The 18,730-nt window shown below is 42.8% G+C and overlaps 1 protein-coding gene across 1 annotated transcript in view; it reads left to right on the top strand.

Moving 5' to 3' along the window:
• LOC118379632 (platelet-derived growth factor C-like) overlaps window positions 1-18,730 on the top strand; it is a 72,619-nt gene that overhangs the window by 29,541 nt on the left and 24,348 nt on the right. The window contains exon 3 of the mRNA XM_035766656.2: window positions 11,332-11,509. Within this exon, the coding sequence (XP_035622549.1) occupies window positions 11,332-11,509 (178 nt within the window). The remainder of the gene's footprint in view (window positions 1-11,331; window positions 11,510-18,730) is intronic.

Below are 18,730 nucleotides of genomic sequence, written 5' to 3'. Positions count from 1 at the left end.
TAATATTAACCAGGTGATATTGTGTCACTTCTCTTGCGTTCATTGCACACAGAGTCAGTGTACATCAAATCAAATCAAATTTTATGTCACATACACATGGTTAGCAGATGTTAGTGCGAGTGTAGCGAAATGCTTGTACTTCTAGTTCCGACAATGTAGTAATAACCAACAAGTAATCTAGCTAACAATTCCAAAACTACTACCTTATAGACACAAGTGTAAGGGGATAAAGAATATGTACATAAAGATATATGAATGAGTGATGGTACAGAGCGGCATAGGCAAGATACAGTAGATGGTATTGAGTGCAGTATATACATGAGTATGTAAACAAAGTGGCATAGTTAAAGTGGCTAGTGATACATGTATTACATAAGGATGCAGTAGATTATATAGAGTACAGTATATACATATACATATGAGATAAATAATGTAGGGTATGTAAACATTATATTAAGTAGCATTGTTTAAAGTGGCTAGTGATATATTTTACATCATTTCCCATCAATTCCCATTATTAAAGTGGCTGGAGTTGAGTCAGTGTGTTGGCAGCAGCCACTCAATGTTAGTAGTGGCTGTTTAACAGTCTGATGGCCTTGAGATAGAAGCTGTTTTTCAGTCTCTCGGTCCCAGCTTTGATGCACCTGTACCTACCTCGCCTTCTGGATGATAGCGGGGTGAACAGGCAGTGGCTCGGGTGGTTGCTGTCCTTGATGATCTTTATGGCCTTCCTGTGACATCGGGTGGTGTAGGTGTCCTGGAGGGCAGGTAGTTTGCCCCCAGTGATGCGTTGTGCAGACCTCACTACCCTCTGGAGAGCCTTACGGTTGTGGGCGGAGCAGTTGCCGTACCAGGCGGTGATACAGCCCGACAGGATGCTCTCGATTGTGCATCTGTAGAAGTTTGTGAGTGCTTTTGGTGATAAGCTGAATTTCTTCAGCCTCCTGAGGTTGAAGAGGCGCTGCTGCGCCTTCTTCACGATGCTGTCTGTGTGGGTGGACCAATTCAGTTTGTCTGTGATGTGTACGCCGAGGAACTTAAAACGTACTAAACTCTCCACTACTGTTCCATCGATGTGGATAGGGGAGTGTTCCCTCTGCTGTTTCCTGAAGTCCACAATCATCTCCTTAGTTTTGTTGACGTTGAGTGTGAGGTTATTTTCCTGACACCACACTCCGAGGGCCCTCACCTCCTCCCTGTAGGCCGTCTCGTCGTTGTTGGTAATCAAGCCTACCACTGTTGTGTAGTCCGCAAACTTGATGATTGAGTTGGAGGCGTGCATGGCCATGCAGTCGTGGGTGAACAGGGAGTACAGGAGAGGGCTCAGAACGCACCCTTGTGGGGCCCCAGTGTTGAGGATCAGTGGGGTGGAGATGTTGTTGCCTACCCTCACCATCTGGGGCCGGTCCGTCAGGAAGTCCAGTACCCAGTTGCACAGGGCGGGGTCGAGACCCAGGGTCTCGAGCTTGATGACGAGCTTGGAGGGCACTATGGTGTTAAATGCTGAGCTGTAGTCGATGAACAGCATTCTCACATAGGTATTCCTCTTGTCCAGATGTGTTAGGGCAGTGTGCAGTGTGGTTGAGATTGCATCGTCTGTGGACCTATTTGGGCGGTAAGCAAATTGGAGTGGGTCTAGGGTGTCAGGTAGGGTGGAGGTGATATGGTCCTTGACTAGTCTCTCAAAGCACTTAATGATGACGGAAGTGAGTGCTACGGGGAGGTAGTCGTTTAGCTCAGTTACCTTAGCTTTCTTGGGAACAGGAACAATGGTGGCCCTCTTGAAGCATGTGGGAACAACAGACTGGGATAGGGATTGATTGAATATGTCGGTAAACACACCAGCCAGCTGGGCTGCGCATGCTCTGAGGGCACGGCTGGGGATGCCGTCTGGGCCTGCAGCCTTGCAAGGGTTGACACGTTTAAATGTTTTCCTCACGTCAGCTGCAGTGAAGGAGAGTCCGCATGTTTTAGTTGCGGGCAGTGTCAGTGGCACTGTATTGTCCTCAAAGCGGGCAAAAAAGTTATTTAGTCTGCCTGGGAGCAAGACATCCTGGTCCGTGACGGTGCTGGTTCTCTTTTTGTAATCCGTGATTGACTGTAGACCCTGCCACATACCTCTTGTGTCTGAGCCGTTGAATTGAGATTCTACTTTGTCTCTATACTGACACTTAGCTTGTTTGATTGCCTTGCGGAGGGAATAGTTACACTGTTTGTATTCGGTCATGTTTCCAGTCACCTTGACCTGATTAAAAGCAGTGGTTCGCGCTTTCAGTTTCACGCGAATGCTGCCATCAATCCACGGTTTCTGGTTTGGGAATGTTTTAATCGTTGCTATGGGAACGACATCTTCAACGCATGTTCTAATGAACTCGCACACCGAATCAGCGTATTCGTCAATGTTGTCGTCTGACGCAAAACGGAACATATCCCAGTCCACGTGATGGAAGCAGTCTTGGAGTGTGGAATCAGATTGGTCGGACCAGCGTTGAACAGACCTCAGCGCGGGAGCTTCTTGTTTTAGTTTCTGTCTGTAGGCAGGGATCAACAAAATGGAGTCGTGGTCAGCTTTTCCGAAAGGAGGGCGGGGCAGGGCCTTATATGCGTCGCGGAAGTTGGAATAGCAATGATCCAAGGTTTTTCCCGCCCTGGTTGCGCAATCGGTACGCTGATAAAATTTAGGGAGTCTTGTTTTCAGATTAGCCTTGTTAAAATCCCCAGCTACAATTAATGCAGCCTCCGGATATATGGATTCCAGTTTGCAAAGAGTCAAATAAAGTTCGTTCAGAGCCATCGATGTGTCTGCTTGGGGGGGAATATATACGGCTGTGATTATAATCGAAGAGAATTCCCTTGGTAGATAATGCGGTCTCCATTTGATTGTGAGGAATTCTAAATCAGGTGAACAGAAGGACTTGAGTTACTGTATGTTGTTTTGGCCATACCACGTCACGTTAACCATAAAGCATACGCCCCCGCCCCTCTTCTTACCAGAAAGATTTTTGTTTCTGTCGGCGCGATGCGTGGAGAAACCAGCTGGCTGCACCGACTCCGATAGAGTCTCTCCAGTGAGCCAAGTTTCCGTGAAGCAAAGAATATTACAGTCTCTGACCCTTGCTCGGATTTCATCAACCTTGTTGTCAAGAGACTGGACATTGGCGAGGAGAATGCTAGGGAGTGGTGCACGATGTGCCCGTCTCCGGAGTCTGACCAGGAGACCGCTTCGTTTTCCCCTTTTTCAAAGTCGTTTTTTGGGGTCGCCGGCTGGGATCCATTCCGTTGTCCAGGGTGAAAGGCAGAACACAGGGTCCACTTCGCGAAAGTCATATTCTTGGTCGTACTGATGGTGAGTTGACGCTGCTCTTATGTTCAGTAGTTCTTCTCGACTGTATGTAATGAAACCTAAGATTACCTGGGGTACCAATGTAAGAAATAACACGTAAAAAAACAAACTGCATAGTTTCCTAGGAATGCAACAGTTTGGGCCGCCTAATTTGCCAGAATGTTATGTAATTATGACATAACATTGAAGGTTGTCCAATGTAACAGGATATTTAGACTTATGGATGCCACCCGTTAGATAAAATACAGAACGGTTCCGTATTTCACTGAAGTAATAAACGTCTTGTTTTCGAGATGATAGTTTCCGGATTCTACCATATTAATGACTTAAGGCTCGTATTTCTGTGTGTTATTATGTTATTACTAAGTATATGATTTGATCGAGCATTCTGACTGAGTGGTGGTAGGCACCAGCAGGCTAGTAAGCATTCATTCATTCAACAGCACGTTTGTGCATTTTGCCAGCAGCTCTTCGCAATGCTTCAAGCATTGCGCTGTTTATGCCTTCAAGCCTATCAACTCCCGAGATTAGGCTGGTGTAACCGATGTGAAATGGCTAGCTTGTTAGTGGGGTGCACGCTATTTTCAAACGTCACTCGCTCTGAGACTTGGAGTGGTTGTTCCCCTTGCTCTGCATGGGTAATGCTGCTTCGAGGGTGGCTGTTGTCGATGTGTTCCTAGTTCGAGCCCAGGTAGGAGCGAGGAGAGGGATGGAAGCTGTTACACTGGCAATACTAAAGTGTCTATAAGAACATCCAATAGTCAAAGGTTAATGAAATACAACAATGGTATAGAGAGAAATAATCCTGTAATTCCTAAAATAACTACAACCTAAAACTTCTTACTGGGGAATATTGAAGACTCATGTTAAAAGGAACTACCAGCTTTCATATGTTCTCATGTTCTGAGCAAGGAACTTAAACGTTAGCTTTCTTACATGGCACATATTGCACTTTTACTTTCTTCTCCAACACTTTGTTTTTGCATTATTTTAACCAAATTGAACATATTTCATTATTTATTTGAGGCTAAATTGATTGTATTGATGTATTATATTAAGTTAAAATAAGTGTTAATTCAGTATTGTTGTAATTGTCATTATTACAAATACATTTTTTTTAAACGGTCGATTAATCGGCATCGGGGTTTTTTGGTCCTCCAATAATCGGTATCGGTATCGGCGTTGACAATTCATAATCGGCCGACCTCTACTTATGACATACAACTGTCAGATTTATAGTAAATTTAAAAATGCAACATACTCAATTGCCAATATAGCCAAGTCAGCATGTTGTGTTTCACCTTGAGATATACCTGATGGGTGTACCGTGCCATTTAATAACTAAATTAAATACATGACGTACCATGACAATACAGTGCAGTATACTGCAACTATGCAGTATGTAGGCCTACATGTCCATCTACAGTGGTAGTAGTTAATCTAGTTTTACTCTATGCTTTAGCCAGCTTTTCATCAGGACTTCCCGAGTTCAGTTAGCATGCGGAGATTTAGAGTCAAAGAGGGCCCATTTGTGAAATTGCCTTTTGCCCAGTATGGCAGCTGATGAAAATGGAAAAGTACAGCCCAGAGTGAGTAGTTTTGCCGAGGCCATACGGCGTGGGTGCATATTTCGTCAGCAGCAAGTTCCTCTACATACGGGTCGTGTGATTGGACAAATGACGGAGCGGTCTTTTCCCTCAGGAGCTAGTCTGTGAAGGGTCTTAGACCTCCCCTTATTTGATCTAATACCCCCTTTCAATTACTAGCTACCTTTTGTCTCTGTTGCTATTCATCAGGGACTGCGGTGCAGAGCCAGTCTGTGATCGATTTCCTTCATGCATTATATTCAGCATCCGGGTGTCAACACATCCCATCTGACTGCCTGGTTGGTATGGAGAGATCCTGTAGAAAGCAGAGGGGGAGAGAACAGAGAGTGGCCAGCTATTGTTGGAGAGACCCCTGATGGTAGTTATGTTGTATGACATGACCGTGCTCCAGACAGCCAGATCCCCAGAGATAAGATCATCATACTCGGGCTGATCCTATAGCTGATTCTGGGGTCAGAAGAACCAAAAGGGGGCATTTACACCTTATAGTAAAGGTTGTCTCATCGTGTCCAGAGGTTTCAGTGCTGGTAATTTGACCCCACGTTCAGCCATTTTGGGTGGATCTCTTTTGATGAATGGGATGACTCTGCTGTCTGAGGCCCAAGAGGAGGAGTCCCACGGTGGGGAAGAGTGAGGATTGACAGCCTTTGTGCTGGCCCTACCTCCATACAAGACTGCACTAGTTGCAGTCCTAGAGGATGGGAGCAGACCATAACAACATCCTCTTGCACGGTTGTACAAGTCATTGCAACCTCTCTGTTTTTACGTCTCTCTTCTTTCATTTTCCAACAGAGAACACATTTTATTTGATCAGGTCCCAAGACACACAGTTGGCAGAGATAGCAAACAGATGAATAGGTGCACACACAAGCAGAAGCAGAGACATCTTCACAAGTCTCTCTCTCCTTTATACACACACACTCTCTCTTTTACACACACTTTCTCTCTCTTTTACACTCTCTCTCTCTCTCTCTCTCTCTCTCGCTCTGTCTGTGTATCTCCCTCCCCTATTTGCTTCTCTCTTACAGATGCACACGTTAAAAATGAAAAGCCAAAAAATAAAACAGCTGCCGGCCAAAATGACAACAAAAAAGGTTAATTTGCATAATTTTGTGAAATTAAATTGGCCTGTGTGTATTTTCTTTAGTCATCATGTATCTTATTTATCAAATACAACTATCACATGCTCCTACAGCTCCTCAGCTGGTTGCTGCTGCACTTTTATAAGCCCATTCATTGCGCAACATTTCTAAATGCATTCGCTTGTTAAAACAGTTTTGTTGCACGAGTAAAAAGAGCTACTATTTTTACTATTCATCAATTGGCAATTGAAGCACGCCTCCCGTTCATCATTCAAGTGCAGACAACAGGCTATCAGCGCGTCACCCACCATTTTACAATGTGAGCTGGAGGCAGTATTCATTTGTCTTTAAACTGTGTATGCTTGAACAAGCATTATAACCTCCTGAAAAAATGCCCACCTTTTATGGTGACAATAACGCCCTAATTTGCTGTATGTTCATCTCTGTCACATATGGAACTTCTCCCATCGGTTTAGAATTGTGTTTTCCTACATTTTGGAAAATTATTTAAAATGACAGTTTATTGGCTGTTTCATTACAGGAGTTCCAAGTCCTGTAAGAGCGTACCCAATACATATGGGTCTGGTAAATTTCTCAAATGGCCGGTAAATTTAAATCTTCCCGGTCACATTTTCCTAACTGACACACCACACACACACACACACACACACACACACACACACACACACACACACACACACACACACACACACACACACACACACACACACACACACACACACACACACACACACACACACACACACACACACACAGCATTATCTTGTTAATTGTGCTCTACCCTATGCCTCACAGCACATTAACTAGTAAATAAATTAAATAAATAAGAATAAAAATCCGTGGTTCTCTAATTAGCAGCAGTAGCTGGGGATAAAACAAATTAAAGAGGGGGGACTCCAAAGAGACAGAGAGAGAGAGCCCCTGCAGTAAACAATCATCCTCAAGAAGAGAATAATCTTTAGTAGTTCAGATGCTCATCTACTATTCTGCTTGTCTGAGGGGGGATGAAAAACATTCTTCCCAAATCCAGCGGAGAAAAGTCATATTGCCAGCACAGAGATACTTGAGACACACGGCTACAGTGGCTTTAATCATTCTCCAGAAGTTTTACTGTATTTCTATAAATAATGTGTTGGAGTGTGGCATTACACATGAAACTATGTAATAAGCAGGTTGCACTGCATTATAGATTAGCCATCTGCCACCGTGGGGCTGTCAGCCTGTTTGACAGTCCTCCAAACCGTATCAGGAAAGAAGGGCTGAATATTGACAGCTGCTTATTGCACTGTGTGTACTGTTACAGCATGTAGTCAAAAACCCACATCATAGGTTGTGTAGATCCAGCTATACTGTATGTCTCAAACACAAATGAATGGAAAAGATACAGTGCTTTCAAACAGTATTCATATCCCTTGACTTATTCCACATGTTGTTGTTACAGCCAGAATTCAAAATGTATTACTTTTTTTTCTTTCACCCATCTTAACACTACCCATAATGACAAAGTGAAAACGTGATTATAGAAATGTTTGCACATTTATTGAAAATAAAATACATTTCCGTAAGTATTCACACCCCTTTGCTATGACACTCCAACTTGAGCTCAGGGGCATCCAATTTCCTTTGATCATCCTTGAGATGTCGCTACAACTTGATTGGAGTCCACCTGTGGCCAATTTAATTGTTTGGTCATGATTTAGAAAGAAACACAAATGTCTATATAAGGTCCCACAGTTGACAGTCCATGTCAGAGCAGAAATTTGACCATGAAGTCTAAGGAACTGTTCATATATCTCGTTAGAGTTAGAATTGTGGTGAGGCATATATCTGGGTGTGGAAAGGTTCCAAGAGAACAGTGGTCTCCATCATTGGGAAATTGAAAAAATACGGAACTACCCAGACTAGAGCTGGCCGTCTGACCAAACTGAGCAACTGGGCAAGATGGACAGGTCAGGGAGGTGACCAAGAACCCAATGACCACTCTGACAGAACTACAGGGTTCCTTTGCTGAGATGGGAAAACCTACCAGAAGGACAACAGTCTCTACAGCGCTTCACTATTCTGGGCTTTATTTGATTGTGGCCAGACAGAAGCCACTACTGAGAAAAAAGTGCATGACAGCATGCCTGGAGTTTGCAAAAAGGCACATGAAAGACTGGGATCATAAGACAAAAGATTATATGACATCAAACATGTAACTCTTTGGCCTGAATGCAAAGCTCTATGTCTGGAGAAAACCAGGCACAGCTCATCACCTGTTTAACACCGTGAAGCATGGTGGTGGCAGCATAATGCTATAGTAATGCTTTTCAGCTGCAGGGACTGGGAGACTGGTAAGGATAGAGGGAACAATGAATGGAGCCAAATACAGGCAAATACTTGATGAGAACCTGCTTCAGAGTGCTAACAACCTTAGACTGGGGCGAAGATTTACATTCCAACAGGACAATGACCCCAAGCATACAGTCAAAGCAATGCTCATATAGCTTCAGAACAAGAATGTGAAAGTACTTGAGTGGCTCAGCCAAATCCCAGACTTGAATCCCAATGACAATCTGTGGAAAGACTTGCAGATTTTCAATCTCTGTTAAATTAGATTGGGAGGAGGGCAAGAACAGCAATCTTCAAGGAAGAATGGAAGAAAATCCCCAAATCCCGATGTGCAAAGCTGATACAGACATACCCAAGACGACTCAATGATGTAATTGCCGACAAAAGTGCTTTTGCAAAGTATTGACTCAGGGGTGTGAATACTTACGCGACCGTTCAAAAGTTTGGGGTCACTTAGAAATGTCCTTGTTTTTGAAAGAAAATCACTTTTTTTTGTGTATTTAAATAACATCAAATTGATCAGTGTAGACATTGTTAATGCTGTAAATGACTATTGTAGCTGGAAGCGGCAGATTTTTTATGGAATATCTACACAGCGTTGTACGAGATCTTCAGTTTCTTGGCAATTTCTCGCATGGAATAGCCTTTATTTCTCATAACAAGAATAGACTGACGAGTTTCAGAAGAAAGTGATTTGTTTCTGGCCATTTTGAGCCTGTAGTCGAACCCAAAAGTGCTGATGCTCCAGATACTCAACCAGTCTAAAGAAGGCCAGTTTTATTGCTCCTTTAATCAGGAAACAGTTTTCAGCTGTGCTAACATAATTTAAAAATAGTTTTCTAATGATCAATTAGCCTTTTAAAATGATAAACTTGGATTAGCTAACACAATGTACCATTGGAACACAGGAGTGATGATTGCTGATCATGGATCCCTGTACACCTATATAGATATTCCATGAAACATCTGCCGTTTCCAGCTACAATAGTCATTTACAGCATTAACAATGTCGACACCATATTTCTGATCAATGTGATGTTATTTTAATGGACAAAAAATGTGCTTGTCTCTCAAAAACAAGGACATTTCTAAGTGACCCCAAACTTTTGAACGTAGTGTATGTAAATTAGATACTTCTGTATGAATTCGGGCTGTAACACAACAAAATGTGGATTAAGTCAAGGGGTATGAATACTTACTGAAGGCACTGTAGGCACTGCGATTTACAGTATATTGATAACATTAGGCACGTTAACTATTGCATGTGTATAAGAAAACGTTTGCACCTTCTCCCTCTGAACGCCATCGAGCCCCTCGCTTCCTCCTGCGTGAACTTTCCCAAATCAAAGGCAACCATGTCAGGACATTTGTCAGTCAAGGTTTATTTAACATCACAGCAAATCCCTTTTTAGTTGTATGCGTGTCCCCTGTGTTGTTTTTCTAGAAACCAGCTCAAACTGAAACTGTCAGGGAGACGGAAAATGTAAACAATGTCCTCGGTAACCTAATATCTCTATTGGCAGCGCTGAATGAAAGGTAAGTGTGCCTGTCAACAACGCTTGAGTGATTAGTACCAGACTTGACTGTGGACTGTGAAACAAGGGTTTATTGAATGTGGATCATTGGTTCCACAAAATAACAAGACCCACTACCCTGGAACGACTCTTTGAAATTAGGATTAAAGGTTTTCTGGAACTCTGCTGTATTTAGAGAGTGATAAAACAAGGTAAGGTTGTCTGTCCCCTCTCTCCACTCTAGAATGCTAATTGACCACATTTCTGAAACCAATTAATCAATAGAGATACGATGTGAATTAGTTCCTGAAGTAATTTCCATTAAGACCAGTGACGAGTCAACTACGTCCGAAGCCGAAATAGAAATCTGAATATCAACGGTAAACAAAATCGAGTAACAAAACCTATTATGCCGGAATACATTGTTACAAAACACAATCACAGATGCACATTTGTCCTGATTGTTTTCCTTCTACTCAATTCCTGAAAGTGATCATGTAATCTCAAATAAAGTACAGAGTATGTTAATCATCTGTAATATGACTTTGTAAAGATCTATCAGATTTAGTTTACAAGGCACGGACAAGGTAACTCTTATTTGAAGAGCCAAGAGGCATCGTTGCCAGTGGAGTGCTATGCTACTTCTAATGAGCACAGGTTTAATTAAAAAGTAAATCCAAAGCTCAACAAAAGATGCATTTGCTTACAGTGTTTAGCGTTAGCCTAATAGACTTGTGCCCGGGTTTGTGTCTGGCCCATTATGGCTAACCAGAGGCGACGACTGCTAATACTTTCCCTCCTAACCCACTTGAGGTTGCTCGCTGAATGATTGCACAAGCAATACTCAGCTTATGTATTCTACATTTAATATCGACTATAAATTATAGAGCTGCCCATCGCTCCTGGCGGAGACACTTTGAGCATTCGGCCCCACCGTTAGAAACCATTTAGTGATAGAATAGCCCTTTCTCCTCGGAGAGAGGGAACTGGATGGGTGGAATGATGGATGGATGGGCGAGAGGAGGGGAAGGGAAATATAAAACAGGAGGGGGCTGTGTAGGGCAGCTACAGCTCAGTGGGGGGGTGTATTAGGGCTCCAGAGGGACAAAGCTAACCTCACAATAAGCAATCACAGGCAATTTATGAAATAGCATCATGCTACATGGGTAAGGTCCCAGATTGAGAGAAGCAACCATGAAAGCCCTCTAGATTTCCTCACCAATTCACTGCCTCAGAGGATATATAAATGTGCCAGCACCGTGTGGTGTGTAATGTTCAGTATATGCATTAAGTGCTCTCTTTCAATGCATGCCAACTTTATGCCCTGTCTCCAATGGCAATGTGAATTCAGGGGACCACACGTACTAAGCCAAAGCTCTCTCTCTCACCTCCCCTCTCTCGCTACCCCCCCTCTCTCTGTGTTCTTTTTCCAGGTATGATTTTGTGGAGATCGATGAGCCATCTGAGAACACCATTCTGGGCCGCTGGTGCGGGTCCCAGGTACCCGCCAGTCACACATCCAAAGGCAGTCAGATCCGGGTGCGATTTATCTCCGACGAGTACTTCCCCTCCGAGCCCGGATTCAGCATTCGCTACTCCCTGCTCCCAATGGTAAGCCACCTTTCCTCTGAGCACACAAACAACACAAAAACCCTCCCATACGTAATGACTTATTATTTCATCTGTTGTTCTGTATGTGCAAACCTCTCTCAATGTGCTTGTTTTGACCAGTGTTTATACCTAAGTGCTGTTGTAAGTCGTGACTGTATTGATATTTGATGCACCTGTGATCCAATCAGACAAAGTTTTGATTAGAGGCAATGGTGCAGGAGTGTTAGAGTTGGTTGAGATAGGCTCTCAGGCACAGCATGGCCTGCTGACTCTTGTTGGATTCAATCCACGTCTAATTATTCTCCTCCGACTGATGAAGAATAGCGCTGGATGAAATACCAGCCGTTTTAGGGCTCCCGACCATATTTTTTCCACTGATTGTAACTTTTTGTTGTACATAATGTTTCCGACATTGTTTCCTATGACCGAATAGAGCTTCTGGACATCAGAGCAGTTATCACTAACCTCGATTTGGATGAGGACTTTTACTTCAATGAGTCGGAGGCAAAGGCCCAAGTCCCCGACACGTGGAGAAGGAGGAGGTGGCGCTGTAAAGACCGGCGTGCAGGGTACCTGACAAGACTACGTCAGAGAGTGGATAAACTGCCTCTGCTTTCTGTTCTATTGATGAACCCGCAATCACTGGAGAACAAACTGGACGAGCTCCGCTCGAGACTATCCTATCTACGTGATCCATGTTTCTCAGAGTTATGGCTGAACAAGGTCATGGAAAACATAAATCTAGCTGTTTTTTTCTATACATTGGCAGGACAGAACGGCAGCGGCGGGGAAGCTCAGGGGAAGGGGTTTGTGTCTCTTGTTAACAACAGCTGGTGCGCAGTCCTAAAGTAGAATACCTCTCGAAAAGCTGTAGACCATACTATTTGCCAAGAGAGTTATCTATATTTTTCATAGCTGCCTATTTACCACCACAGATGCTGGCGCTAAGACCACACTCATCGCGCTGTATAGGGGCATAAGCAAACAAGAAAATTAGCATTCAGAGGTGGTGCCCCTTGTGGCCGGTGATATTAATGCAGGAAAACTCAAATCCGTTTTACATCATTTTTACCAGCATGCCATCTGTACAACTAGAGGTGAAGAAACTATAGATCACCTTTACTCCACACACACATACAAAGCTCTCCCTCGCCCTTCGTTTTGCAAATCTGACCATAACTATATCCTGCCGATTCCTACTTACAAGCAAAAACTCAAACAGGAACCATCATTGATGCACTCAATACGGATTTGGTCCGATGAAATGGATGCTAAGCTACAGGACTGTTTCGCTAGCACAGACTGGAATATTTTCTGGGATTCATCCGATAACATTGAGGAGTATACCAGATCAGTCACCGGCTTCATTAATAAGTGCATCAGACAACTTTGTCTCCACAGTGACATTACGTACATATCCCAACCTGAAGTCGTGGATTACAAGCAAGATCCGCACAGAGCTAAAGGGTAGAGCTGCAGCTTTCAAGGAGCGGGACACTAATCCGGATGCTACGCCTGCCAATGTAACCATCAAACCGGCAAAGTATTAATACAGGACCAAGATCAAATCCCACTACACCGGCTCTGATGCTCGTCGGATGTGGCAGGGCTTACAAACTATCACGGATTACAAAGGGAAACCCAGCAGCGAGCTGCCCAGTGAAGCAAGCCTAGAAGACGAGCTAAGTACTTTCTATGCTCGCTTTTAGAAAAACAACACTGAACCATGCATGAGTGCACCAGCTGTTCAGGACAACTGTGTGATCAATCTCGCCGTAGCCGATGTGAGCAAGACCTTTAAACAGGTTAACATTCACAAGGCTGCAGGGCCAGACGGATTGCCAGGATACTTACTCAGAGCATGCACTGACCAGCTAGCAAGTTGTCTTCACTGATAATTTCAACCTCTCCCTGGCCCAGTCTGTAATACCTACATGTTTCAATCAGACTACCATAGTCCGTGTGCCCAAGACGGCCAAGGTAGCCTGTCTAAATTATTATCACTAGCACTCAGATCTGTAGCCATGAAATGCTTTGAAAGGCTGGTCATGGCTCACATCAACACCATCATCCCAGACACCCTGGACCCACTCCAATTCACATACCGCCGCAACAGATCCACAGATGACACAATCTCTATTGAACTCCCCACTGCCCTTTTCAATTACCACACGGCAAGTGGTACCGGAGCACCAAGTCTGGGACCAAAAGGCTCCTGAACAGCTTCTACCCCCAAACCATAAGACGGCTGAACAGTTAATCAAATGGCTACAGGGACTATTTGCATTGAACCCCTTATTATATTATGTTTATTTTTTTGCACTGAAATTCTTGCAATGGCTATGTGCACACTCACTAGACTCTACCCACACAGTCACACATACTAGACTGATGCACACACACACACACACACACACACACACACACACACACACACACACACACACACACACACACACACACACACACACACACACACACACACACACACACACACACACACACACACACACACACACACACACACACACACACACACAGGCATATTGACACCACACACACACTTACACATACACACTTTCACACTCTTCAAATATGCTGCTGCTACTTTGTTTATTATCTCTCCTAATGGCCTAGTAATTGTTACACCTATGTACATGTACATTACCACAATTACCTCAATTACCTCGTGGCCCTGCACATTGACTCTGTACCGGTACTCCTTGTATATAGCCTCGCTACTGTTATTTTATTTTATTATTATATACTTCTTATTGCCTGTTCTTTGTTGGGAAAGGGCTCGTAAGAACGCATTTCACAGTAAAGTCTACACCTGTTGTATTTGGTGCATGTGACAAATGAAATTTGATTTGATATAAAAAATGGATTTAGAGCTGGATCCAACTATTAGCTTTGGACTTGTCTGATACAGTATAACTGTTTTTTTACATGGCTCTCTCATTCTGTCTATCTTTCTCTCCATTTCTTCCATACTTTCTCTCTCAATTCAGTCAGCCTCTATTGGCAGGATGTGTGTCAATAGACCCATTTTAGATCATGAAAGATCACATTACTCTGTCTGTCTGTTAACATCCTACGTCTCGCATCCTATTCGACTCTCCTCTCCCTCTCTCTAAACCCTCTCTCACGTTTTTCCTTTCCTGACCCCTGTCTTCTCCCCAACGTCCCCCTCCCCTCTCGTCTCTCTCCTTCCTCATCCCAGACCACACACATAGAGGCCCCTTAATACCCACACAATTCACTTACGAAAAACCCCAGAGATAAACTGAAGTGAAGACTGCCATGTTTTAACCTGTCATGTTGCAGTTGTGTGCGCCTCACTCTTAAGTAAACAGTTCTTCCCTTCATCAATCTGTAATGGCCTGCAGCGCAGAGAAATCATTTGTTACTGACAGGCACAATTGGGAAAAGGAGGTCAGCAACGGTGCATCTTTTTGTCTGTTTTCCCTTTTTTCATTCGCTTTTGCAGTTTTCTTTTGGTTTATATTTACCACATGATTTCACTTGGTTTTATTGACTCTGCTCTCTTTTTGGTAGATGAGCTGACACTTCCACAAACTTCTTTAAACAAATGCATTTCCTGTACCTTCTGACTCTTTTCGCGTTTCTGAGACTTTTTTCAGAATCTCAAGTATACAGCTGCCTAACATGTTGTCCTTCTATTAAATGTGAGCCATGACTCTTTTCACCCCAAATTCTACCTAAACGTTTGCCATATACTTTCATAACATAAAGATGGTCAAATGCGGAGCTGAGTCCTTTATTCTACACCGTATAGTGTGTACAACCAGTTATATTCATTAGATGAAATCTGCAGGCCAATATGCTTAACTGAAGGGACTCACCCACACATGCATACACATAAACAAAGGCCTGTCTTAATACTAAGAGTCTTTCATGCAATTTGCCCTAAACATTATAATAATTTACATTCATCTGGTTGTATAATAACTTGTAACCAATTTTCTGCAATAGGAAACAGTACAGAGGAAGCCGTTTGTGTTCATGAACCTTTAATGATATCTGTCAAGACTAATAGTATGCTGGGCCGATCATAGTTAACCCTAATTTTGCACATACACTCTTAGAAAAAAGTTTTTCAAAAGGGTTCTATGGCTGTCCCCATAGGAGAGTCCTTTTTTTGGTTCCAAGTAAAAACCTTTTGGTTCCAGGAAGAACCCTTTTAAGTTCAAGACAGCACCTTTGTTTCCCCAGAGTGTAGAGGCCTGTGTGAATGTGAGTAAAAGTGATGTCACCAACATCAGCCATGTTCCAGTTTAAAGGTGATCCATTTGGATTGTTCAATGACCCAAAGTGTCATTAGATCAGAACTTTTCAGAAGTCATGCAGATCTAGATTAAAAACATCATATCCAGTGAAGTGACAGGAGACCCTTTGCAAGCCATGCTCCCTCCCTTGGCCAAGACTGTTTAGTCAGACTGAAGTTCCAGATATGTTTTCCTATCACTGAATACGGTTACAGTTGAAGTCGGTTTACATACACTTAGGTTGGAGTCATTAAAGCTCGTTTTTCAACCTCTCCACAAATTTCTTGTTAACAAACTATAGTTTTGGCAGGTCGGTTAGGACTTTTACTTTGTGCATGACACAAGTAATTTTTCCAACAATTGTTTACAGACAGATTATTTAACTTACAATTCACTGTATCACAATTCCAGTGGGTCAGATGTTTACATACACCAAGTTGACTGTGCCTTTAAATAGCTTGGAAAATTCCAGAAAATTATGTCATGATAGCCTAATTGACATCATTTGAGTCATTTTAAGGTGTACCTGTGGATGCATTTCAAGGCCTCTCTTCAAACTCAGTGCCTCTTTGCTTGACATAATGGGAGAATAAAAAGAAATCAGCCAAGACCTCAGAACAAATATTGGAAACCTCCACAAGTGTGGTTCTTCCTTGGGAGCAATTTCTAAATGCCTGAAGGTACCACGTTCATCTGTACAAAATATAGTACGGAAGTATAAACACCATGTGACCACACAGCCATCATACCGCTCAGGAAGGAGACACGTTCTGTCTCTTAGAGATTAATGTACTTTGGTGGGAAAAGTGCAAATCAATCCCAGAACAATAGCAAAGGACCTTGTGAAGATGATGGAGGAAACAGGTACAAAAGTATTTATATCCATAGTAAAATGAGTCCTATATCGACATAACCTGAAAGGCCGCTCAGTAAAGAAGAAGCCACTGCTCCAAAACTGCCATAAAAAAGCCAGACTACTGTTTGCAACTGCACATGGTTTTTGAAGACATGTCCTCTGGTCTGATGAAACAAAAATAGAACTGTTTGGCCATAAGGACCATCGTTATGTTTGGAGGAAAAAGGGGGAGGCTTGCAAGCCAAATAACATCCCAACCGTGAAGCACGGGGGTGGCAGCATCATGCTATGGGGTTGCTTTGCTGTAGGAGGGACTGGTGCACTTCGCAAAATAGATGGCATCATGAGGTGGGAAATGTTGTGGATATATTGAAGCAACATCTCAAGACATAAGTCAGGAAGTTAAAGCTTGGTCGCAAATGGGTCTTCCAAATGGACAATGAAAGTTGTGGCAAAATGGCTTAAGGACAACAAAGTCAAGGTATTGGAGTGGCCATCACAAAGCCCTGACCTCAATCCTATAGAACATTTGTGGACAGAACTGAACAAGCGTGTACGAGCAAGGAGGCCTACAAACCTGACTCAGTTACAACAGCTCAGGAGGAATGGGCCAAAATTCACCAAACTTATTGTGGGAAGCTTGTGGAAGGCTAACTGAAATGGTTGACCCAAATTAAACAATTTAAAGGCAATGCTACCAAATACTAATTGAGTGTATGTAAACTTCTGACCCAATGGGAATGTGATAAAAATAAAACAATGAAATAAATAATTATCTCTACTATTATTCTGACATTTCACATTCTTAAAATAAAGTGGTGATCCTAACTGACCTAATTCATGGATTTTTACTAGGATTAAATGTCAGAAATGGTGAAAAACTGAATTTAAATGTATTTGGCTAAGGTGTATGTAAACTTCCGACTTCAACTGTACATGCACTCAATAATGCAATTATTGTGGCGAGTCAGATTAATATAATAGTTAGATTAAAATGTTTACATGCTTTGCAAGAAGAAAGATTTCCCTAAAAATCCTGTTTACATGGACATATCTGAAATCAGGCTACCTGATGGAACTGAATGCAGAACATCTGCAATCAAAATAGACGTTCCACCACAGTGAACATGTTATTTTGGACATAGAAGTAGTTTTAACATACAAACTGTATAACACTCATACATTCAGTTGATCCGAACACACTTCACTCATGCTAAAGAAGGAGACACGTTCAACTGGTGCTAGCACAATGGGCAGATCACATTCAAAGCTGGAACGCCGATTTAAGGTTTTAACATGTCCTAATAATTCGAAAGACTGCGCAGAAAACCATGTGTTTTTAATCTGTGTATGGTTACTTCGATTTTGACCTTACGCCGATTTAAGATGAGCAGGGTAAGGTATTTACATGACTTTTGCCATATAACCTTTTATTTAACTAGGCAAGTCAGTTAAGAACAAATTCTTATTTACAATGACGGCCTACACCGGCCAAACCCTGAGCCAATTGTGCGCCCCCCTATGGGACTCCCAATCACGGCCGGTTGTGGTACAGCCAAGAAACGAACCAGGGTGTCCGTAGTAACGCCTCTAGCACTGAGATGTAGTGCTTTAGACCGCTGCGCCACTCGAGAGCCTGACACGGCCGATTGCCGTAATCAGTTTAATATCGAATTATTAGTGTGCATGTAAACATACTCAATGCCTTTGAGAACATTATGATACCCCAAATCATAAATCTCACAAGGTTTCTTTGAGAGTGAACCTTTGATGATACTACGCAATTTTGGGCATTGAAAAGCACTTGTGGTATTGACAACTGGATTGGTGCTGCCGTGATTTCCACTCCAATATCCCATCTCACTTTACACATCAACGATTACTGGAAGGTCGTTTCTGATGCATATCCTCCAGAAATGATTTAATAGATATGTTTCTCTTTGATGTGTGATACCCTGCTCAGAACATTATTTTTTTCCCCGAGGTGTTTACTAAAGCATTTGTGCATGCCCGGACCTTTCAATCTCTGCTAAACGAGTTTCATTGTCTCCCGTGGAACAAAGACATTGTTAATCT

The sequence above is a fragment of the Oncorhynchus keta genome, chromosome 4 (genome assembly GCF_023373465.1).
Source record: "Oncorhynchus keta strain PuntledgeMale-10-30-2019 chromosome 4, Oket_V2, whole genome shotgun sequence".
NCBI lineage: Eukaryota > Metazoa > Chordata > Actinopteri > Salmoniformes > Salmonidae > Oncorhynchus > Oncorhynchus keta.
The sequence above is the reverse complement of the archived record's forward strand: the minus strand, read 5'-3'. Positions and strand labels throughout refer to the sequence as shown.